This window comes from Kryptolebias marmoratus, linkage group LG16 (assembly GCF_001649575.2).
Source record: "Kryptolebias marmoratus isolate JLee-2015 linkage group LG16, ASM164957v2, whole genome shotgun sequence".
Taxonomy (NCBI): Eukaryota; Metazoa; Chordata; class Actinopteri; order Cyprinodontiformes; family Rivulidae; genus Kryptolebias; species Kryptolebias marmoratus.
In genome coordinates, this window is record NC_051445.1 from 23083508 (window position 1) to 23107120 (window position 23613).

General features: G+C 41.9%; 2 protein-coding genes across 5 annotated transcripts; one reads left to right on the forward strand and one right to left on the reverse strand.

Moving 5' to 3' along the window:
• Nucleotides 1-19: 19 nt before the first annotated feature.
• Nucleotides 20-5113, reverse strand: gdf6a (growth differentiation factor 6a). Its single transcript, XM_017413137.3, has 2 exons — nucleotides 4663-5113; nucleotides 20-1137 (listed from the first exon to the last, which is right to left on the reverse strand). Exons 1-2 carry the CDS (start codon nucleotides 4994-4996, stop codon nucleotides 245-247), a joined length of 1227 nt encoding a protein of 408 aa, XP_017268626.1. The 5' UTR covers nucleotides 4997-5113; the 3' UTR covers nucleotides 20-244.
• Nucleotides 5114-9724: 4611 nt separating this feature from the next.
• Nucleotides 9725-23203, forward strand: sybu (syntabulin (syntaxin-interacting)). 4 transcript variants are annotated; one of them, XM_017413252.2, is made up of 8 exons: nucleotides 9725-9830; nucleotides 15263-15309; nucleotides 16242-16428; nucleotides 16822-17022; nucleotides 18979-19078; nucleotides 19233-19385; nucleotides 20796-20954; nucleotides 21421-23203. In XM_017413252.2, exons 2-8 carry the CDS (start codon nucleotides 15286-15288, stop codon nucleotides 22583-22585), a joined length of 1989 nt encoding a protein of 662 aa, XP_017268741.1. In that variant the 5' UTR covers nucleotides 9725-9830; nucleotides 15263-15285; the 3' UTR covers nucleotides 22586-23203. The 4 variants fall into 4 exon arrangements, with proteins under 4 accessions (XP_017268741.1, XP_017268743.1, XP_017268742.1 ...); XM_017413254.2 differs by having other exon boundaries at nucleotides 16876-17022; XM_017413253.3 differs by having other exon boundaries at nucleotides 9726-9830; nucleotides 20799-20954.
• The last annotated feature ends 410 nt before the right edge of the window (nucleotides 23204-23613 follow it).

Here is a 23613-nt window from a genome sequence, read left to right on the forward strand (position 1 = left end):
CCCTTCCCCATCCCTCCCCTCTTTGGGCGTGCGGTCCTGCTTGTGCCAAGTGGGCCTGAACCCGTCTGATGAGCGAGAACTCGGTGCGTGGATGAGAAGAAATGTGCGTTAAGGCGGATAGTGTGAGGGGACTGCGCCTCCTGCGCGCATCCCTCCTGAAGCACTTCAGACCCAAAAGGACTTGTGTGTTTGTCTTTTTTTATTATTATTATTATTTTAAAAGATTGAATCAAATAAGTGTGGGCTACCTGCAGCCGCACTGTTCCACCACCATCTCCTCGTACTGTTTGTACACCACGTTGTTCCCAGAGTCCGTGTAGAGGATGCTGATGGGGCTGAGCTTGGTGGGGACGCAGCAGCTGGGCGGGGTGCTGTAGGGGTCCATGGAGTTCATGAGCGTCTGTATGATGGCGTGGTTGGTGGGCTCCAGGTGCGACCTCAGCGGGAAGTCGCACACGCCCTCGCAGTGGTAGGCCTCGTACCCGAGCGGCGCGATGATCCAGTCGTCCCAGCCCAGCTCCTTGAAGTTCACGTGCAGCGGCTTCTTGCTGCACCTGGACTTGGATTTCTTCCCGTGCCTCTTCCCGTGCCGGTTGCCCAGCGCAGTCCTCCTCCGCCGCCGGGGCCCCTGTCCTTTGGCCCTGCGGGCTTGCGCCGCCTCCTCCTCTTCGCCGTTTTCTCCCTCCTTCCGGGATTTAATCTTCTCCTTCATCTCGTTGAACAGGTTCTCCTTCTTCTTGGAGCGGGTGTAGACCACCAGGATGGCCTTCTCCTGCTGGGTCCTGCCGCGCCGGTCCAGACCCAGCCGCCTCAGGTCCACCTCGGTGTCTGACTGAGTGGCCCTGAGCTGGAAGCAGAACTGGTGATGGTGAGGACGGTGCGCTTTAAACACGTCCCACACGTCCAGAACCTCCCAGCCGCCTTTGGTGGAGTCCACGGGGTCCAGGGACCTGGAGTCCAGCAGTGTGTCGGAGCGGCAGGGGCGCAGCTGGATGTCGTAGAGGCCCGAAGTCTGCGACGTCCCCCGCGCTCTCCTGAATATCCTCAACTCCGCTCCGACCAGCTCCTCTTTCTCCGACAGGGTCGAGACATCAAACAGATACTTTTGTCTGCGCAGAGGAGAGTGCAGCGGATTGTCTGCGAGGAGGGAAAGACGGAGAAATAATTGCAGTCAGATTCGGTTAGGGTGTACAGTGTTCAGCGAGACGGGGGTGGGGGGTGGGGGGGGGATAAAGGGAGCGGGGAGCCACTCTCTCTCTCTCTCTCTCTCTCTCTCTCTCTCTCTCTCTCTCTCTCTCTCTCTCTCTCTCTCTGTGTCTTGTTTTTCAAAAGTCCAAACTGAAGCTGAAACGAGCTGACAAGCGGAGGACCCGAGTGTTAAAACAACGGGAATAATCTTCCTTATTAAGATTTTTTTTTCTGGATGATAAAGTTCTCCAAAAGGTTTAGAATTAAAAGTCTTAAAGTTACTAGAGGTTTGACGCTGATTTCCCGCAAAAAATGGCTCGAAATCGTGACCGCTGTCGACTGGTTCTTTTGGCCAAAATCGCGCATTTGTTTCCACTTGTTTTATTTCTACTTTTCTGCCTGCCAGACGTTTCTTCTGAAAAGTACCGGTTTATTTAGCATTATTCCAATCGAACCAGAAAATATGTTTGCTTGTTTTGTTTTGTTTTTATTCCGTTTTAATCAAAGCCAGCCTGTTTGAACGAACTTGCATTTCTTTTTACGCGCTGACAGACTGATATTTAATTTCTACATCTTTGGCAGAGAAGAAACAAATGTGTCCCTTCTATGTAGGCCGAGACACTTTCCAAATCCAAACAGCAACCACAACATGAAAAAATGTGGTGAGTTTGCTTTTGAGTTGCTGTTTTTTTTTTTTTTTTTTAATAACTTTTGCAGAAGTCTGGAGAATAAGGAGAGGCCCAATGAAGTGAAAGGTCCTGCGGGACACAACGGACCAAACTCACTGTACATTCAGCTGAACAATAAACAATTAATTCATTATTCCCCGCTGGAGATCCGGAGGCCTGCAAATGTTTCATCACCGCGACGCGATTTAATTAAAAATGGACGCCTGGCGAGTTCAGTTAGAACTGAACAAAGCAGGTATGATGTCAATAAATAAATAAAAATACAGATAATAAAGTTTTCAGTTCGTGCTATTTAAAGGTAAATTCTGAATGAGGAAAATTTGGAATAATGAGGAGGAGAAAAAAAGGAATCCATCATTTTTATTGTTGTGGCGAATTTCAGAAAAGTCCGGAGTTTGGGGGCGAATTTAACAAGACAGTTAGAATTAGTTCTAATCTTTAAAATAAGAAAATTGCTTTAAGAATACTTTCTGCACTCTAACATTTTAAATATGTAACAAAACTAAAAAAGTACGACTTAAATTATATATAATAAACGGAGTGCGTCATTTTTCCACAGAGACTTCGGTTTTAATGAAAATGATCTGGTTCTACATGGAAACACCCCCGTGGCATCATTTGTCAAATTTCCTTCGAAGAGATTCTTTTTTTTTAAATATGTCGGATTCTGTCTGCGAAAACCTGCTGGAATCGAACAGATTGAAACCTTGTGCCTTGTTTCAGAGACTTTCTTTCTTTCTTTCTTTTTTTTTTTTTTTTTGGGGGGGGGGGCGTCTGGTTTGAATTACTTGTTTTTTTTACTTTTATAAGCTCTCGAACAAATCGAACACAAGTTCGCCAAATAATTAACAGCTCCAAGCTCCCATCTTCCTCTATGAAACACTTCCACCGCTTTCGTTTCATCTCAGCCTGCCAACGACAACATTCTGCCTTAAGTGCGTGCAGTGAATAATGACTTGTCTGTCTTTTTTTAAGGTATTTTAAATGTTCTCAAATTGTTTGTCATTAAACTGTTGAGTCAGAATGCGTTGCGCTTTTATTTCTTTACTCTTGTTTCTTGCATTTGAACAAACGCACAACATTGTTTTCTTTTTAAAGCCTTTGTTTAGTTTGTACCAAAACGTTTTCTCGGGTTTTGCCTCCAGTTTCTTCCAGGAAACATTTCTTATTAGATTTCAGAAGCAGTTTTTTTATTATTATTAGTATTCCAATAGTAAAAAAATAGCCAAATAACCTGTTGGCGCACACGATGTGCGACTGATGCGTAAAAGGCGCACAAGTTGGGGCCTCCAGAAGTTGGTTTAACCTGCAGGTTTTAACGCATCACTTTTGGGACCCTGAGAGGATACCCAGGAAGAAATTAGAGCTTTAAAACTGAAAGAATGAGAAGGAAAAGACATCGTTTTCCGTAATTAAAATGGCGCTTCGCAGTAAAACAAGTAAAAAAAAGATATACAAACCACTTCACATAGGAGGAAGTGCTCTCTCATTTTCCCCCTCCTCTCCTCTCCTCTCTTCCCTTGTCGGGTTTTTTTGGTGATGTGCCCATCGTGGCCGAGCTGGGTCATTACGGGAGAATAGACAGTGTTTGATATGTTATGACATGAGCACTCAATTAGATCACCGAGTTCAAATCCTCCAGTCAGCCGTTCGATGCCAAGCAGCTCTCAGAAGGGTCCAGCTCGGGGTCAGAGCCAGTGACACATCACATCAAAATCACCGCGGAGAGAGGGAGAGAGAGGCGTTTTCCTGTCGGATCAGCTCCCACTGCAGGAAAAGTCCCTTTTTTAAATGTTTATGTATGTGTTTTTAAACCGAGAATTCCAAGTTTTTATTATTTTACTCAGGATAACCAATAATATATTGTCAAATATCCCAGTTGCAAGACTTGAATAACAAGTCAAAGGCCAATTTTAACTTGTGCGCCGCGTAATGTTACACAGATTCTAATATTTATGATGCAAACAGCTCTCAGAGGAAGTATTTTGTGTTTCAGACAGGAGGACACGCAGACGAACACTGCTTTTGTTTCACCCTCAAAGAGCAAGTCGGATTGCACGGTTCCGTGTGTGCAAGAGAGAGTGAGTGTTGATCGGATTGTGTTTGTTCTGCCGCTCGAATCACTTGCTAACTGACCCAAACACCTGCTTCTCACACCGAGCAGCTCACCCCACCAGCACCCCCCACCCACCCCGGCTCCCTTTGTCAGCACAAACTGCCCAAACTGGGCTCCTCATAGCAACAGATTGAACGTTTTAATAAGTGATACATTTAGTGGAAGTTGTTGGTTCTGTTTGGGGTCTTATTTTTGTAGCTCTGCGAAGTAAAGAAAAAAAAAAAAACACCTGAAAAAGGTTTTCTTAGATTGCCTTAGAGTTCTAAGACTTTTCACTGACAGTGATTTACAGCGTTCCTTTAGAGAGCGCCCAATTAGTGTTTTACTGTGGTGTTACCGTGGGGTTCATTTAAGCCTAATATAACCTAATACTCTGAGAAAGTTTGGCAAGCAAATCATAAAACCTCGCGAAAGCCGACCCCTTTGCTCAGGAACCCGAACTCAACTTGCAGCGTTTGGACTTTTATTCAGCACCTCTTTTTGGTTTCGTTCGGTTTTGAGCGCGTAAAAGTGCGTCCGAAAGCTTCTCTTAGCGTGCGTAAAAAGCAGACCTTGTTGGCCAAGTTCTACCAAAAGGACAAGGACGGGTAGGGGGGGAGAGAGAGAAAGATGTGTCACAGAATTATGCAAGGCTGAGGTCATGGAGCTGGCAGCAAAACTGAAACCAACCTGTTCCTCTGTCCACAAAACTGGTGATGGTGTTCGCAGATTTGGAGGAGCGGAAAAAGGACGCGTTTAGTCCGAGTTTCTCCGCCGCGGAGTACGTCCTGTATATGGAGAGCATGTATTCGTGCGGGACAACGGCGTCCTTTGGGTCCTGCCTGTGATGTCCGGCGGCGAGGAGGTCTTTAAGGAGCCTGGATGACCTCTGGACGCCCGTATGGGAGACCCTGGTTTCCCTGTTCCTCCTCGGCGCAGAGATGAGAGCAGCAGACTGGAAACACGGTATATTCCCAAGGAAAACAAGGCCCAGACAAACCGCAACGACTCGAGATGCGTCCATGGCTGGAAGGTGGCAACAAGCTCTTCTTCTCTTCCCCCCCTTCTCTCTCTCTCTCTCTCTCTCTCTCTCTCTCTCTCTCTCTGATTCAGGGGGTCCGCCAGAGCTGGAGACGGTGCGCGCGTCAGAGGCGGAGAGCTCCTAGTTTTGCGCTCTCCGGTCGCGCCAAGAGAAGTGCGCTCTTCGCTCTGATCTCCGCACAAGAGCGGAGGCTGTTGGGCCGGGAGAAACACGCCCACATGGTGGCTTAAGGCTTCCCAAACAACCTCATGTCACACAGTTACGAGGATACGCGCGCGCCGCAGCCAGCGGCCCGTCAGTGGCTCCACGGACAGAAATCAGAGTGAGAGCAAGTTTGGCCCAAACATCTGAAAACGCACTCTTTAGCTTCCTCCATTTTAAGAGATTAAATTCCAATAAAACTTTAAAATTCCAACCACAGAGGCATTAAAACCTCTCCTTCTTTCCGTGAAGCTGCCAGGCTAAAACTGAAAGTTCGACTCTTATCAGCAGGGTCCTGTTTACGATCCTACAGAAATGAGGCGCGAGTGCAGCGAGATTTCAGAGTCTCAGCCAGATGTCCTTATCACGAAGACTCGCATCAGCCCAGATCCGAGGACATCAGATAGCATTTTACGCGCACATAGCTTGAAGAGACGCAACAAGATCATAAAGTTGGGAAGGTTTTAAAAAATAAATTGCAATTTTCTATGTCAAGACTGGCTAAAATGGAGCGAAAAACAAAACCAAATTGAAAAAGTCAAATCAGTGGAGAATCAGTTTTAAGACCTGTTAACAGAATAAACTGACTCAGACACTCAGATGTCATTAAAAACCCGAACACTGTTGGATTTAAATGGAGCTCTGAGGTGAGGTCTTACTGAGCTTCAAACACATCAAATGCCTTTTGAAGGACTCGAGCGGCCTCTAGAGGTAATTTCTGTCCATTACAACGAGACGCTTGTGGAAAGAGCTGGTGAGAAATGGTGCGTTCACGTGACAACCAAAACTGTTGTTGCCTACAGTTTTCTCATGTCATTACAGTTCAGAATTTTATTTCATTTATTTGTTTATTTATTTTTGCCTGTCTCTGTGAGTGTGTTCTTTTATGAGCAAACTGTCCCATGAACCACTGGACGGATTGTATATGTGCAATTGATTCACTTTTAGAACCCAATTCAAGGTGGCCGCCATAACTTCAATGACCAAAGCAAACACAAACATAGCTATGACTCAGTTTTACATATATTGAGCAAAAATCTGGTGTGGTAGTATCTGAGAGTCATCCCCATCAGATACCCCAAATTGTAATCGACTCATCCACTTGCTAGTTGGTCTTAGCAAACACATAAATGTCTGTAACTTAGTCACTTTTACATGTGTAACTGAGAGTCATACTCAGTACTACATATGCTGAGAGTTCAGAAAAGTTTTCAGTGTCACATGACATTGCACTTAAAGTCATATACAAGGTTTGACCAAACTTTGTCATTTCTTATCATAAGAAAACCATAGTCTAAAAGTGTTGTAGGAACGGCAGCAGGCAAGCTGCATTCCTTTCAGGAACTCTACGCCTTTCATTTGAATGGACTTTGATTTAACTAGCTTTTAATCAGAAGTTTGTCTTTTATTTTCCACAGCAGATTATGCAGTTAGTTCAGGCAACTTTTCAAACTTCATCTCAATTTTTTTATTTTTGAGGATTGAGACAGCGAAATAACCCAAATACAGAGCCTTTGTGTGATTTTCTTCTATTTTTCAGCTGTTCCCTTTTCAGGGGTCGCCACAGTGAGTCATCCTTCTCTGTCTACTCTGTCTTTTGTGTCCTCTTTCCTCTGTCCTCTGTCCAACTACCTCCATGTCCTCTCTAACTGCATCCATATATCTCCTCTTTGTCTTTTTCCTGGCAGCTGCGTCTCTAATATCCTTCTACCAATATACCCACTGTCCCTCCTCTGCACATGTCCAAACCATCTCAGTCTGGCTTCTCTAACTTTACCTCCCAGTCGTTCAACCTGTGCTGTACCTCTGATGACCTCATTCCTAATCCTGTCCATCCTTGTCCCTCCCAAGGAGAACCTCAACATCTTCAGCTCTGCCACTTCCAGTTCTGTCTCCTGTCTTTTTGTCCGTCCCACTGTCTCCAAACCATACAACATAGCTGCTCTCACCACTGTCTTGTAAACCTTTCCTTTGGCCTTTGCTGCCACCATTTTGTCACAAATCACTCCAGAAACTTTTCTTCATCCACTCCATCCTGCCCGGACTCTCTTTTTCACCTCTTTACCACACTCCCAGTTTTCCTGGACAGTTGACCCTAAGTACTTGAAGTCCTGCACCTTTGTGACCTCTGCTCCCTGTAGCATCATTGTTCCACCTGCCTCCCTCTCATTCACACACATGTACTCTGTCTTTCTATGGCTGACTTTCATCCCTTGTCTTTCAAGTACATACCTCCAAGTTCTCTTCCACCTGTTCCCTGTTCTCACCATAGATCACAATGTCTTCTGCAAACATCATAGTCCACGGCATTCCTGCCTGAGTCCGTCTGTTTGTCTGTCCATCTCCAGAGCAAACAAGAAGGAGTTTAGAGCCGATACAGACACCAGCTCTCAGCTTTGTTTTATTTTTCATGATCAGTAATTATCAGGCAGAAACACTGCAATGTTTTATAAATGACAATCTACATATATATTAGATTGTGCTCCCTCTCCCCATTGGTGCAATGAAAGCGTCATAGTTTGTGACACAAGCACATTCTCATCAAGAATGCAAATTTACACTCAGGGCCATTACACATTAAGACATTTAAACATCTAAGAGTCAGAAATATTAGGACAAAATCAACATTATGAACAATTTGATCTATTTTGAGTTATATCAAATACATAAATAATAAATAAATTGTGTTTTCAGGTCTCATGTCAGGAATATATCATAGTTTAAAGAATGATGTGTGTAGAGTTTAGAACAGGCAAATTATTGAGGTAAACCAGTTTCAGTCTTCTAGAAAACAGATATTAGTTTTTGACTGGAAATTAAAGCAAATATGTCTAAGTGAGCCACAGATGAAGGGAATGTTTTTTCTAATTGTCATGGGGTGGGTATCCCTGAACACTGTTTCTCTCAAAGACAGTTTTTTTTTTTTTATCTAAGCTTTTTTAAAAAAACAGTAACAGTGCACTTTAGTCTTAAAGTCTATCAAAACATGATTAAAACATTTAATTTGTTTGTGAGATTTTGTAAAATTATTTTTGCATCATTTAATTAAGCAGGAGTTTTGTTTGTTTCTTTGTTATATATATTTGTTTCTGCCAGGCTCAGTTTTAGTGGATTTTCTTTGAAACACTTGGCATAAATGAACACCTAAAGTCCTTTTGTTGTTAAAATCCACCAGAGTTGGAGGAAGTGTTCCAGATAAATTATTGTGACTGCAAAGGTTTAACCCCCATAAAGCCCTGAAAAGAGAGAGAGAGAGACAAAGAGAGCTAGAGAAGCCCTTGGAACTTCAGGTTAATTTTACCCGAAGGCCACTGGAGGACTAAAGAGATATGCTGACCCATTTTAGCTGATTTCACACAATATTTTCTGTGAAAAAAGTTGCAGTAGCTGTCACATGCAAAACAGTTTAAACTGAGCTCATTCAGTTGAATGAACTTCTGCTTTTACATGAAGTGATCAAATAATGATGCATTAATATCCTTAAAAAGAAGATAACTGTCTCAGGACATATTTACGAGTTCTGTTTTAATTTTAATAAATCAAAACAATTTAATAGTATTTGTAGTTTACATTTTTTTACTACCTAAATACAATTATTTTTAACAAAGAACCCGTGATGTATTTTTAAACTTGAAGGATGTGAACAACATGCTATTTCAGTTATGGACAGCAGGGGGCGGTGGTGGACTGACAGAACAACGATGAGCAACATAAACAGGCAAATAATGGGGTTTCAAAAACACCTACTTAAAAGTCACGTGTCTGGATTGTATTCAGTTTCCAGAGTGTTCCGAGAATCCTGTTTAAGGTTGTTGGACATGTTGAAAACCCGCTCAAGTGAGGCGTGGCAAAACCGAGCTCATCAATTAGGCTGATCGTTAAGGCATCATTTTACTTTGAAATAAATGGTGAGGGGGGTCACAGCCCGGTTTGTGCACCGGGGTTGATGTTGAATATGTCTCAGATCTTGTGATAGGATCTGAAGTTTAATGCTCTCTGGATGAGAGGCTCTGAAGCGCGTGAACTGTGGTCCGTTTCAGCACCATGGAGAGCCCACAGTCACCCACACGTCACTGAGACCGTCCGGACAGCTCTTGTTGAGCACAAGTCGCGTTTTACAGAACCGTGCGTGAATTTTAGCAGTCATTCATAATTTAATTTGGCTTCGTGGAGGAAATATAAGAAATCAATCTGTTCTGCGTCACAGATGGAGCGCATGTCTAATCATCATCAGAGATGAATCATCTGTTTTACGGATGTCTAAAGATTCGTGCCAGGTCAAATCATAATGCGTTCAGAATTAATCTAACAGATATGAGATTTTTAAAAAAATCTCCAGCGTGCTGCTTGTCCCACCACTCTCCACCGTTTCCCATGGAGGGGCTTCGGTGGTTAAATAAGAAGTTATGTAACAGCTGTGATGGCAGGCACACTGTGTGCGCGCGGTCACTTTGTGTCGTCAGCGTGCTCTCAGCTCTCCTCCCTCCATCCACCCTCCACCCTCCATCCTCACAGCAGAGCGGAGGCTGACACCATCAGCAGCAGGCAGCCTTTGTGTCTCAGCAGCTGCTGCGCATCTTTCCTGAGAGGGAAAACAACAACTCCAGATATCTCGGTAGGTGTTTCGTCATTATGATTATACTGCTGGTTTTCGGACATCCGAATTACAACCTGTCCAAAATATTATGGGCTGAAATAAAAAGGAACGAGGAGTTGTTTACAAGTTCAAAACGAGCCATTTTTTTTAAATAAAAGAATTACTTAACTGTACGTAAAAACGGCATGTTTTGGAATCTGCTGGATTAGAATTGGTCATATCTGGGTTGAAGTTGAATGTTTACTTCATCCTATGTTTTTCCCTTTTTTTTTTTTGTCTGGCTTCAAAAAAATAAAAAAATAAAAAAGGATTTCCAGTAACTGTGGGGGCGCCAGATCAGATGAAACAAAACAAAATGTCATTTCTGTACATGATGTGACAAACAAACGCAGAGTTCTGTTTAATGGAAATGTTTTAATGGAAGCGTCATCGTCCTGAGATACAACTCCGTGAGGCTTTTTAACACTCAATAAAATAGGGGGAGGGGGGGAGTTAAATTAAGACGTTAAAAACAAAGAGAGGGATGTAAACACATCACATCAGAGGACATTTTCTGGTTTTAGGAATGATTTTAGGACATCAGTTTCATGATTGCTTCATGTTGAAAGTGAAAGTGCTCAGTGATGAGATCATATGGCCTATTTGGAAGTTGATAAACCCAAGATGAAGGTAACAATGGATGTGCTTCACAAAAGGGAAAGGCATCTTTTCGATATCTTGCATTACAGGCTAATGTTTTATTATCATATTACAAAACAGATACATCTCACTGATCACCTTCACTAGTATTATACAACTTCATATCTTCAGTGACCTCGTAAACAGACTGCATCATGCCGTTAATGTCAAAACAGATTAAAGAGCGTCACATTTAGCCCATGCAAGTCATTAACGTTATAAAACACTGATGGAGATGGATTAAAGGAATTATGATCAACACCCACTGACCGCTGCTGTAAAAGTGGACCATCTGGATGAGAGGAGGAGCTCCGGCAGAGACTTAAAAACATGTTTACCGGTTTTTAACTCATAGTTTTAGAAGTCTACATGATACTGTGTAGCACTGGACTCTCTGTACGTTCAGATTTGGATATAATTTTAGGTGTTATTTTGGTTTCAGTGGTGTTATTTCTTTCGTTGAGATGAAAATGTCCAGTTTTCAACCAACACTGGGTAAGGTTTCGCCTGTCACACAGCAAAGGTAAACTTTGTCTGGAGTTAAGCAGATCCCACCTAAGATGCTCAAGTTCAAACTGAGTGCAAGAAAAACACAAAAAAATCAAGCAATAATCAACATTGGTCAATACAAATCAGGCACAGATGCATAAAGTGAACAAATGAAACATCTTACAGTTTTAGATCACTAATATTGAGTGACCATCATTTGTCCAAGAAGAGGATTTCAGAGGAATGTTTAAAGTGGTGTGGCTTTAGGGTCTTATGTTTGATCTCATGCTGATGGGTCTTACAGAAGACTTTTGCCTGTTGGGCTTTTTATCAGAAAGTCTTTTGTAAAGAAAAGGCACATTAACACTAAAACAGAGCTCAAACGTTGATCTTTTCCTTTACTCTCACATGCCAACTGCAGCCAATTAAATTTAATTTGCTTTGTTTACATAGCACCAATTCACAACAAAAGTCGTCCCAGCGCACAAAACAAACAAACAAAAAAATCCAAATTCAGTTCAAAACAGATCCAGATAATTACTTAAACAAATCACATTAGCATACAGAACATTATGGCATGCTAAAATAAATGTTTTCTATGGAAGCCAGTAGATTGCGTCAAATCTACATATCAGTGCAGACCTCCATCCTGGGCAGCATGCTGGTGACAACTCTGTTTTAACAGGAAGAAACCTCCAGCAGAACCAGAACCAGGCTCAGGATCAGCAGCCATCCGCCTCGACCTGCTGGGGTTAGAAAGAACAGGAAAGACACAGACAAATGCAGAATGACTGGTCCAGGTAGAGTTTCTATGGGAAGAAAGACAAAGAAAAACAAGTTACTGGTAGAAATAATTACAGTAGAGCGAGTAAAGACAGCAGCAGAGAGAGGAAATGTGGTCAGTTTGTCCTTCAGCAGTCTGAGCCTATAGAAGCATAACTAAGGGATAGCTCAGGAAACCCATGCCAACCCTAACTACAGGATTTATCAAAAAGTCTTAATCCTAGTCTTAAAAGCAGACAGGGTGTCAGCCTCAGGGACAGAAACTGGAAGTTGGTTTCACAAGAGAGGAGCCTGAGAACTGAAAACTCTGCCTCCTGTTCTACTTTTAGCAGCTCTAGGAACCACAGGTAAACCTGCAGTCTGAGAGCAAAGTGCTCTGTTAGGAAAATATAGAACAATAAGATGGACTATTATAAGATGGAGCTTGGTTGTTGAGAGTTTTATATGTTAGAAGTAAGATTTTAAATTCTATTCTGAATTTGACAGGGAGCCAATGGAGAGAAGCTAAAAGTGGAGAAAAAGGATCTCTCCAAATCAAATACTGAGTGTTCAACTAACAAGTCAGCTCAACCTAACTTCAAGGATTAAATATTTAGATTTGGTTTCAAACAGATAGTCTCCCGTGCAACTATCCTGGGATTGTCCCATTTATCCAGGACAACCTTTTTCTTGTGTGCATTGTGTAAGTGTTTTTCTTCCAGTTCCATTTCTAAATGAGTCCCACTTTAATATTTCTGGATTATCTTTTTTCCCACAATGATCAATGTGATGTCATTAGTCCTGGAATAATCAGGGAAACAGAAACATCTTTGGAATTACTCACTGGGAATCATTTTACGAAAAAAATCCGACATCTCATCCTCAATTCCTAATTTGTCGGATCCACCCGAATCTACTTTAGTTTTGTTTTTTTAACACTGGTTGCTTTTGCATCAAGCGTGCAATAGATAAGTGTCATTAACAATACTACAGTTATGTAAATTAAGCCACCAGCCCCTACACATGATGCTCTCAGTAGATATTTGTTGTTCCAGGAACAGAATGTTCTTTCAGCTAAAAACGCCCTGAAATCTAAACAGCTGAATGGAAACAACTTTCCATCTTCTCAGCACGTTTTATGTAGTTTTCAGAGTAACAGCATCTCAGGATGAGCAACAGAAACTGCGATCTGTGCAGATGCAGACATCCATTTCCTCCATCAGCTTGAATGGTTCATGCTGCTTTTCCTTTCGGTTGCTATGAGTGTTGCTAGGGCTCGGCTGTTGTTGCTCAGCCTCGGCGCGTATAATCCGATTGTGCCCTGTTGCCATGTGCCAGGCTGGTACAATGTTACGATACTACGAATTACATCAGAATGGAGGTGGAAGCCAACTAAATCAGTTTTTGAAAGTGAAATGAAGTCCGATTCCCCCGACACTCTGGCCCATTTTCACAATGCTCTCTGGAGCCCGGCGGCTTAAAAAAAAGAAGAGGATTTTGTACCATTCTAGGTTACTAAGAAAGAAATACTAGGTTATATTCCCAGGACATTAAATGGTCTGAGATCAGTGAGGGATTGTTTGGGCGGAAGCTGGAAGATTAAAGCGGGAAAACATGAATTTATCTCATTTTGTGTTTTGCTGACAGACAAACAGGGTTGACTCCAGCAGTTAATGCAAAGGTTTAAGCAAAGATCTGAAGCATTGAGTAGCACTTGGATTATTTTTATAAAAGCCTCTCAGGTACAACCACATCCAATTTTAGCACAATAGCTGTAAAATAGACTGAATAGCAGCCTTTTTTGTGTTTTCTTAGGTCAGTTGGCTGTGGCAGCCATCATGAATTGGGTTTGCTCTAATTAGTAATCAGTTGTAGAGGTGCATCCAATAAATATTTCCTACAAGTTTCAATAAAAGCCATGCATTGGTTCATGAGATATTTTGCTAACAGACAGAGACAAGGGCTGAAACATTATAGTTTGCCCCATTTTGGCGGCAGGCGCAAAAAAAGAGAAAAAAAATACTTATGCAATTACACATCTGACCCTAGTTATGCAATCATCAGGAGAGAGGAAGTAAAGTGATTGTACGAAGTGCATCCGAGCGTGAGCGAAGAGCTGCATTATTCAGCAACCTAGCATCAATAAAAAATGTTTAGTTGTTCCGTTTAAACATGCATGTACAAAACAAAGACATTTCTCTTTTCTTTCTTTTTTTTTTTTTTTTTGCTACACGTTGTACTTAAAAGCCTATTAAAAGAGAAGAAGATGCTCCACCAGCCATAATGCTTCACTGATTGAAGCACTTTGTAGCCGTTTGGCAGGCAGCCGCACAGTTTGGCTCAGACTCCTGTTCCTGTGGCTTCGTTCTGTATCACTCAGATTAGTCAGATTTTAAAAAGAACTTTGCTTCTCCCCTTTTCTTTATCTGTTTCTGAATAAATCCTGAACGCTGCCCCCCTTATTTTTTTAACAGAGTGCTGAGTTTGTGAAGTTTTCTGAATCTTTCTTTGTGATGTAAGTCTCCTGTCCTCGGCCTCAGTGGCTGCAGTTGTTCTGCTGATCAAACACTTTGATTTCATCAAACTATTGGATGAATTTCATTCTTTTTTTTCCATATAATCCTGATAAATCTTTCTGGCTTTAATGATCTCTTCAAATTTCTTCTCGTCATGCCAACATGAAACGAGCAGACAGGAAAAATAACAATATTAAAAAATATCAACTGGACCCCTATTAACGGGGCCCATCAGGAGAAATCGAAACGAATCGATTGACTTGATCACCATCAAGTCAAAGTTTTCAGCTACTGAATCTTTTAGCAAAACAGCTACAATGTAGACTGACACAAACTTGCTGTAAAATGTTCATATTTGTAAACAATTTCCAACTAACTTTCTTGTATTTTTTTAAATTTAGCACCACATCTGACTGCTTAGCCTTTTACCTGTCAGTGATGTATTATTGCCAGTCTCAGCAGGACATCTGTATTATGAACAAATAACCACAAACTTGTGTGATAAATAGTTAAACCATAAAATTGATAAGATCAGCATGCATGTACATTTTGGTACATAGGCAAGCTGGCATTAACATTTATCATAAATAAATTCAAACCTCTCACTGGAATTAGTCAGCTTCAGTGGCATTTGCTGATTTCTTCCTATTTGACTGTTAAATAGCTTACAAATCCTGATGTTAGGTTGTGGGGAATTTAGTTTTACATTTTCATGTGTTTTATAATGTTGTCAATTCATTGTGTGTGTTGGGTTATGTTGGGCTTCTAGGCATCTTGTGCCATCTGTACCAGGCAGACTGGGTGTGTGTGTGTGTGTGTGTGTGTGTGTGTGTGTGTGTGTGTGTGTGTGTGTGTGTGTGTGTGTGTATTTGTGTAATGATTTAGTGGCGTAACAGACAGTGGGCTCTTGTTTTAAGAGTTTCAATAACACATCCAACTGCTGCCACAAACAAACTCTGTAGATAAAAGTCTCATCCCATTTTTGTTTTCCTTTCTTTTCACCAGGTAATAACTCTGAGTCAAGCACAATGGGACCATTCCAAGAATATGAGGTGAGGCTCATCATTCTTGTTTCTGGGATGTGAACTCTGAGAGCTGAGCGCTGTAGTGTACTGTAAAGCAGTGATGATCAACTGGTGGTCTGTAGGGGTGGTGGAAGATGGGGACGGGTGGGGTCAGATGAAGGTGGAGATGTTACCCACCTGCAATTTATTAAAGAATGAAAACAACATAAGGAGAGGGGGGAAAGTGCCTTCTGTTTATATTTATTTTCTTTTACATATTTCTTTATTTAAAGCAACATCAAAACAATACAAATTGTCGATATTTTATTTATTATTGCATTTCAGATTTACTTATTTCACTTTTTAACACTTTCATATATTGTCTTTTTTTCTTATCTAACATTCCTGCACAGGTAGATACAAGGTTTTTATTAGAGAGCTTTTTATTTCAAAAAAATAATGAAATTATTTTTGTCCGAATAAATAAGAAACAGATTTTACTGTTACCCTGAAGGAAATGAGTTAAATAGGTTAACATAAAGTAAAATCATAGCAAAAGGTATCTGTGTGTGACTGCATAAAAATGAATAAATAAAACGGACAGAACTTACATTTAAGAAGAATGTGGCTTTCAAAACCCAAATAAAAAGGCTTGCTGCTGCTCAGCATCTGTACATCCAATAAAGTTTTACTTTTGTGCTAAACAATGAATGTTGTGTATAAACCTCTAAAGCTGAAATACAGGTTTGATGAATGGGACAAAATGCCACTTTCTCTCAGACACTAATCTCTTAACATCAGGTTTATTTGCTTTATTTATTTATTCATTTACTGCATCAAAGGCTGGCCCTGGCACAGTCCCCTGAGCAAATTGTGTTGGTGACCCCCTGCAGGATAAGCTGCTGGGACATGTTTGGTTATCATATTCAACCACTATACTTCCTCTTTCCATCCCTTTCTCTGACAAATGTTTGGAACAGGAAAAGAAATCGCCCGGGAAAGGAAGCCCCCGCAGCCGCATCCCGCGTTTGGTCCTTCACCCTTTTCGAGCAAAGGACAAAGGGTCGCCTCTGTCTGACTCCCCTTTCTCAGAGGAGGAGGGCAAAGAGTGCGACGTCAGCTCCGACCACTCCAAGAGGACCATCAGCACCAACAGCTTTTGCTCCGGTAAGACGTTCTGCTCCAGGTCAAGAACAGTTGGCTGGATTTTTATATATATGATATTGAAAAGTCTTTGCCACTTTGTATAAACTTAACTGAACTGAATAAAGTTCGAACACCTTTGTGGCCATTTAGAGACTGCAAGTGGCAGATCATCTTGCAGCTCTCCTGCCAAATGATGAAAATTTTAAAAAGGGATCATGCAATCTCAAAAAAGATTATGCATTTATGTATTTTTTATGTTGGCTTAAACCGGGCTCTGTTAACCAACAGAGCGACACCCAAGCAGAATGCGTGTGTGTGTGAGCAGCCGTGATGTAAACACCAGGGGCTGAAGCTTGAGCTCCGAATCACTGCCTGTTCTTGGCTGTTACCGGTCTGTGTGCCTGTCCACAATAGATGACACCGGCTGCCCATCTAGTCAGTCTGTGTCCCCCTCCAAAACCCCGTCAGGCTCAGAGCGCAGTGCCCACGGATCGCCAATACTCCCAGAGCGCAAGACCAAGGCGAAGAGAGTGAGGGTGATGACCGAGGGCAGCGGCGAGGCACGGAGTGCGCCGAAGCACAAGAGGGAGCTGAGGTCAGCTATGAAAGCCAGAGGTAAAGAAAAAAAGAGAGTAGAATGATAAACAAAACCTATTTTATTGACCACCATGAAAGGGCAAAAGCTGGCCTACATGTGTGCGTGTGCATGTCTGTTGGCAAAATATCTCATGAACCAGTGGACGAGTTTCAGTGAAACTTTTAGAAAGTACTCATTGAATGCAGATCTGCAACTGATTACATTTGTGAGTCAATCCAATACAAGACGGCCACATCCAATCAAAAGAAGCATGGACAAAAATGGCTATAACTCAGCTAGAGTTCAACTTTGATATGACAGAAGCTGAGTCATCCTCAACACATACTTTAAGAACAAATGGATCACACAAGATCTTACTATACTGAGTGAGACCACACAAATTAAGATAAACTGCACCCATTGCCAGAGGTTCTCCGAAGACCAATGCACACCAACAGTTTGTTTGTTACATGTCAGCAGCCAACACACACACACACACACACACACATACACAAACATTAGCAAGGTCAGAGTTACTTTCCTTATAAAAGACAAGAGTGATAAGTTATCTTCTCCTCTGTGCTTTGTTAGATTTATCAGGGGAGTAAGAAAAACAGTGATTGAGTCAGAGTTAGGAGGAAAGCTGATTGGTTGAAAACGGTTCAGGCGCTCAGCCAATTAGCCTGATTAGCAGGAGGTTACTACAGTGACTGATGTGCCCCGGACTCAGTTGACTCACCAAGTGGTGCAGGATCCCTGAGTTTTGAGGCTTTGTTTTTCACAGTCATTGCACGTTATTATGGTGTTGTTTAATGGGAAAAGATGTTTCTCAGGTAGGACCTTGAAATGGGTTTTTATGTCAGCTCTACATTTTAATGATGAACGTTTATCTGCTTTAACACTGAAACTGTCCTTCAGGCTTTCCCTGAAGTTGTCCAACATGGAGAGCCTGCATGCCCTCAGAATTTCAGCAGATTGTGTTACGTGTCATTTAGTGTCACTGCTTAAGGTGTTGAAAGTTTTTTGTGATAAAAACATTATTTCCCCAAAAGTCTTGAATAAAATGTATGTTACAGAATATAGGTAGCAGCTCACTGAAACAGTTTGATCTTGTTGAAAAATGGTAGGCATTACAGTTTAGGTATATTTAACTGTTTTTACTCTTTTGCTCAAACAACCCGATTATTTCAAACTACACACATATAAAAATAAAATGTTCCCACTGGATTTCTTAACGAAACGTGAAGCAAATTATCTTTTGTATGACTAATCTCTGAAATTATGTGCCTATATTTTTAACTAAGCATTCAGTATGCACAAAAGAATGGACTATATTTTGGAGCAAAAGTAAAGCTAATTACAAAACATTTCATAATTACACTTTGTTGATTATATTAGAATTTAGGACTTATAATTTTTTTTTTTTACAACTTAACTACTAAAAAAAATAATCAAATTCATCTCGTTCTGTAAATGAGCTGAACAGCACCACTTTTTAAAAATGTACTTTTATTGTAAACTACAATAATACATTATAGTTTTACCACTCTTAGACTTTTTATTTTTCTTCAAGAAAATTATTTGACTTTAAGCTTGTGCGATTCAGGAGTTTATTTGCATATCTGACAAAGAACTAATATCTGAGATATTTACATTTTCAATAAATTAAATGTTCATATAGGCTATTACATTCCTAATAAATGCATAAAATAGTGTAGTTTAGAGACTTATTCCCTTTTCACCGAATCCCATGTAATTCATGAGACAGGATAGCAGCTGGCTACCGAAGCTTACTTTGATAATAATTTTAAAGTAACTGAGCTGTTGTAGGATTTTCTTCACAAATCAATAATAATATCAACTTATTAGATTAAAAAATGTATATCATTCTATGTAACATTAGAATTGCAAAAAAAGCTGTTAAGTCAATAAACGTTCTTGAATGTTCTCTAAAGCTGGGAAGGCTATTAACCTGTTAATACTGCCCCCTGCAGGAAGTGAGGCAGACTTCAGCTCCTCCAGCAGCACAGGCAGTTTGAAGACCAGGGAGAGCCTAACCTCCAGTTCAGTTGGGAAGAAAGCTTCTTTACGAAGGCATGTAGTGAATGCACTTTTACATGTTGTCAAAAGCCCACCTGTTTTAGCTAAAATGCCAAGTGTGCAAGAAAAAGTTTGATTTCTTCCAGTTTTACAAGTCTTTCTTTTGCTGTCTTTGTAATACCGTTTTCCTATTTGAATTTGATTCCAGTCGTGGCGCTCACATCCAATCGCTCCCGGTGTTCAAACCGCCCGGGGTCCCAACTGTTACCCATGATGCAGAACTTTACGCGCCCTACAGAACTCCTCCCAGAGCTGCCTCCTCCACCCACAGCAGCAGCTGCAACTCCAGCCCTACCTCTAGGTACCCATCCTGGACTTAACTGTCGTGACTTCTGTTTTTTAATCTTCAAGATCATTGCAAGTTTAAAGTAAAATGCTCTGATCATTATTTTCTTTTTCTTCTTACCATTTTGTACACATTTAATTTGTTCTGTGGGAGAGCTGATTTGGAGACAGATTTCAATTTGGTCTCAGGAAATGGGCAGCAAAGCCTCAAATGTGTGGGTGGCTGGATTAGGCTCAGATTATAATTTCCTCTCTTGGACATGGCAGGGATTATATTGGCCATGATTTGGGAGAGATTAATGAGCATTTCATAGAGCAAATGTCTAAACATGTTATCCAGACAATCACCCTATTAACTGAGGCTGATGTACAACTAAAGCAATGATTCCCAACTCCAGTCCTTGATGAACACTATCCTGCATGTTTCAGTTGTTTCTCTGCTTTGACACACCTGATTTGAGTGAGTGATTAACAGGCTTCTGCAAAACGTGAAGAGCAGAGAAACAACTAATACATGAAGGATGGTGTTCCTCGAGGACTGGAGTTGGGAATCACTGGACTAGAGTGTGCTGTGTTTAGAGAGAACTGAATAGCCTGAAGAGTTGAGGTCCATTATGAATTCCTGATTTTAGACTGTACATCGCATACAAATCCTCTCTTGGATGCAAGAATGACAACCCACAGCCTTTCATATTTTGCTGCAGAAGCAGGATGTATCTTATCACATGTTCACAGCTTAAACTCATCATAAGCCTCGACTGATGTCACTTTAAGACATCTGATTTGTCAGCGTTCCTCTGCCTGGCTAAGTGTCATGTGATATCCTTTTTTTATTCTCCCTCCTATGCTACCTTCTGTGCTGTTTCTATTTCTGGCAGGGAGGCAGAGCGTTTGCTTCAAAGCCCCAAGTATCCCAGGTTGCTAGGATATCGCAGAGGAGATGGGCTCACACGCTGCTGTGCATACTGTCCAAATCCACCCTCTCGTCCCAAATAAAATATCAAATTCCTTTTATCTGTTCTCTTTGAAAATAATAAAATACTGATCATAACACTATCCAGAAGACATCTGAATGCAGATGAACTTAGCTGTAGCTTTAGTTTTTATTCTGTTTAGGTGATTTCTTCACTTGTTCCCTCTGCCTGTGTTCTGATCAAAGCAGGGTTTTAGCTACCTGCCTGCCTGGATGCTCGTAATCCTGTGTCAGACAGTAATTCCAGGCTTCAGGGAGCATTTACTCTGACAGCACTCTCTCTGCCAGACTAATTACCTTCTACAGGGAGTCGCTTTGCTTTTAAGCGTCAAACAGATTTTTTGTTTTTTTCTTTCGCTGTAGTTTCAAAATGTCCAAACAAGGACAGATGGATAATCAATTCAAGAGAAGTAAACCTTTTTCTTTCACCCCCACAATCTTCTATCTGGTCAGCAGAAGAGTCGGCTCAAGTCGCTACCACTCCTGTGGAGAGAACCACGGCATCAGGCCTCCGAACCCTGAGCAGTATCTGACTCCTCTGCAGCAGAAGGAAGTAGCCATCAGACACCTGAAGACCCAGCTGCTGGAGTCTGACACCAAAGTTCGTGACAGGTTAGCATCACAGTACCACCCCTGAGATCATAACTTTAGGGCTTCGTGGTTTTTAGAGACGTTCATGATTGTGTTGGTGAAAATTGGAATGGTGTTGTAATGCCTGCAGGAGTTCTACTCAGGCATAAGGAGAGAGGAAGATTAAACAAACTAGGGAATAAGTTATGCAAGAGAACGCATTAAATAATGAATAACTCTTGAAAGAAACTCTATGCATATACATGACAAGGCAACTTATTTAAAATGTGTTTCACATTGCACAACCAGGATTTGGTACCTATTTTTAAAAAGATTTGAACTACTTGTAAATTGAATCTGAACTTTTGACCAGCGCCCTCTTTTAACTGGGCATAGAATTCAGTTTTAGCTACCACTTTTGTCCACCTCAGCAAAAATGTGATTAAGTATGCGCCACAAAATGGTAAACAGTTAAAAGTAATTCTGCACATTTTCATTCATTTGTTAGAGAGTTGGAGATTGAAGATCTTAAGACCCAGCTTAGCAGAATGAGGGAAGACTGGATTGAAGAGGAATGCCACCGGGTGGAAGCTCAGCTGTCCCTCAAAGAAGCCCGCAAAGAGATCAAACAGCTGCGCCAAGTGGTGGAAACCATGAAGAGCAGCCTGATGGAGAAGGATAAGGGAATCCAAAAGTACTTCATTGACATCAACATCCAAAACAGAAAGTTGGAGTCCCTGCTGCATAGTATGGAGCTTGCCCAGAGTGGTGCCCCCCTCCAAGATGAAAACGCCTTGGAGTTCATGTGCGACAGCCCCGAAGGTGGTGAGAAAAAGCTGATGGGGGCAGTGGAGCTGGGAGACCAAGGAGCAGAAGCGATGGCAGACAGTGGGCTGCTAGTAAATGACGAGATGGCCAACAGAGCGGACATTTTTGAGCAGGTCTTCATGTCCACTGCAGTGGATTTCAGCCAGGACTCCAGCTGCCAGTCAGGGGCCACAGCAGAGTTTGGGACTGGGGTGCCGGCTTTATCACAAGAGGGACAGTTGACTCATACATCTACTGCACCCCTTGCATCACCACCACTTTCGACCACAGTCACCATTTCTTCAACGATTCCTTCCCAGCAGAAAACGGAAGACGAAGGAATTCAGACCGACCCAGTACCCGTGTCTCAAGACCTGCGGGCTCTGCTTCTTCAGCTACTAAAGTTTCACGGGGCTTCCCTTGGGGATGTAGCTCTATCTGCTCCCATCAGTCTGCTGGAATTCCCAAACCTGCCCAGTTCCACTACTGCAGATCCGCCTGACTCCAAACCTCTCCGACCCGGCAGGCATCCGAGTAATCCCAAACTCTCCGCAGGTTTTGGCGCATGTTGCTCAGAGGCTACGGGGAGTTGCCGGTTCATGGAGGAGCTGGACTTCGGGGTCCCGGTGGAGAAACGTTGTCCATCTCCAGAACTGAGTGCGGTGGGCAAACGTTACTGGAGCAACAGCTTTCTGGTTGACCTGGTGGCGGTGGCGGCCCCAGTGCTGCCCACGGTGGCCTGGCTGTACTCGCGGCACGGCGTGGACGGAAACACTCCGGTGTACAACATAGCCGCTCTGATCAGGGGCTGCTGCATCTTGGGATTGCACTCACTTCGTCATGTTGCCCACACGCCGGATGCCTAACTGCTTTCCTCCCGCATGCATACACCTAACTTTGATCCAAACGCACTTACGCATAGCTCCAAGAGTATTGATCTGTTTTTGTTCTACATTTGAGATCAAAGCAGCTGTTTTGGTTCCAGCACTGTTATTTTGCACCGTATGGTTACCATGAGTCAGTTTAATGGTAACATGATTAGTATTAAATATAACAGTTTATGCAGTTATTTCCTTTCATAAGCAGATCATCTTGGTAGATGGTTATGTTAACACTGTCTTGTGGTTTCCTTTTTTTTTTTTGACTTTATGTTAACATGAATTTTTTTTTATTATTATTATTATTTCTAGGAGGTGAAAGACTGGCTGCTACTTTGTTTAGATTTTGTATTCTTTGTGTTACTATTCCTAAAGAAATCTTAAACCTTCAGCCAAAGCTTTAATGTGAGTTCACTGTTCTGTAAAGTCCCCCTTCACTTTCCACCGTTTCCCTGGGAGTAGAGCTTTACTCAGTAGTGTGTATTGTTCATAAAAATACACTGATGTGTCACAGCAACTGAGATTTGTTATGTGCCTGAGAAATGTGCAATCCTGGTGGTTTACATCAATTCTTGTATATTTGTTATTAAAGCATGATAAAATTGGCACGTGTCTGGGCTCAGCTTTTGTTTTGGTTTTGTTCTAGGTGGAATCTCTGTTTGTGAAGCAAAGCCTTGAACATTTCTCTTATGTAAGATGCCTGTTCTCAACATGCAGATACAAAGCAATGTCCACTCTTATGTTTTTAACATGAATAAATAAAATGGCGTGGGGGGGTATGTATCCTGAACTCGACTGCAACCAAGTTATGTCATGGGTAAAAGCCGCTTCAGTCTGTTTTCAGACGTCCCCTGGGTTGGGGAGCTGAAACTGTTGAGTGCATTTAAACCAGGAGAGTTAAATATAAATGAGCCAACACTCTCGTCTCTTCAATGATTCAATTTCCACTGCGCCATTTGGTTGTCTAAAGTTGCATAAGCACGTCCTCTCCACCCAGAAGGCGTTCAAGAATTAAG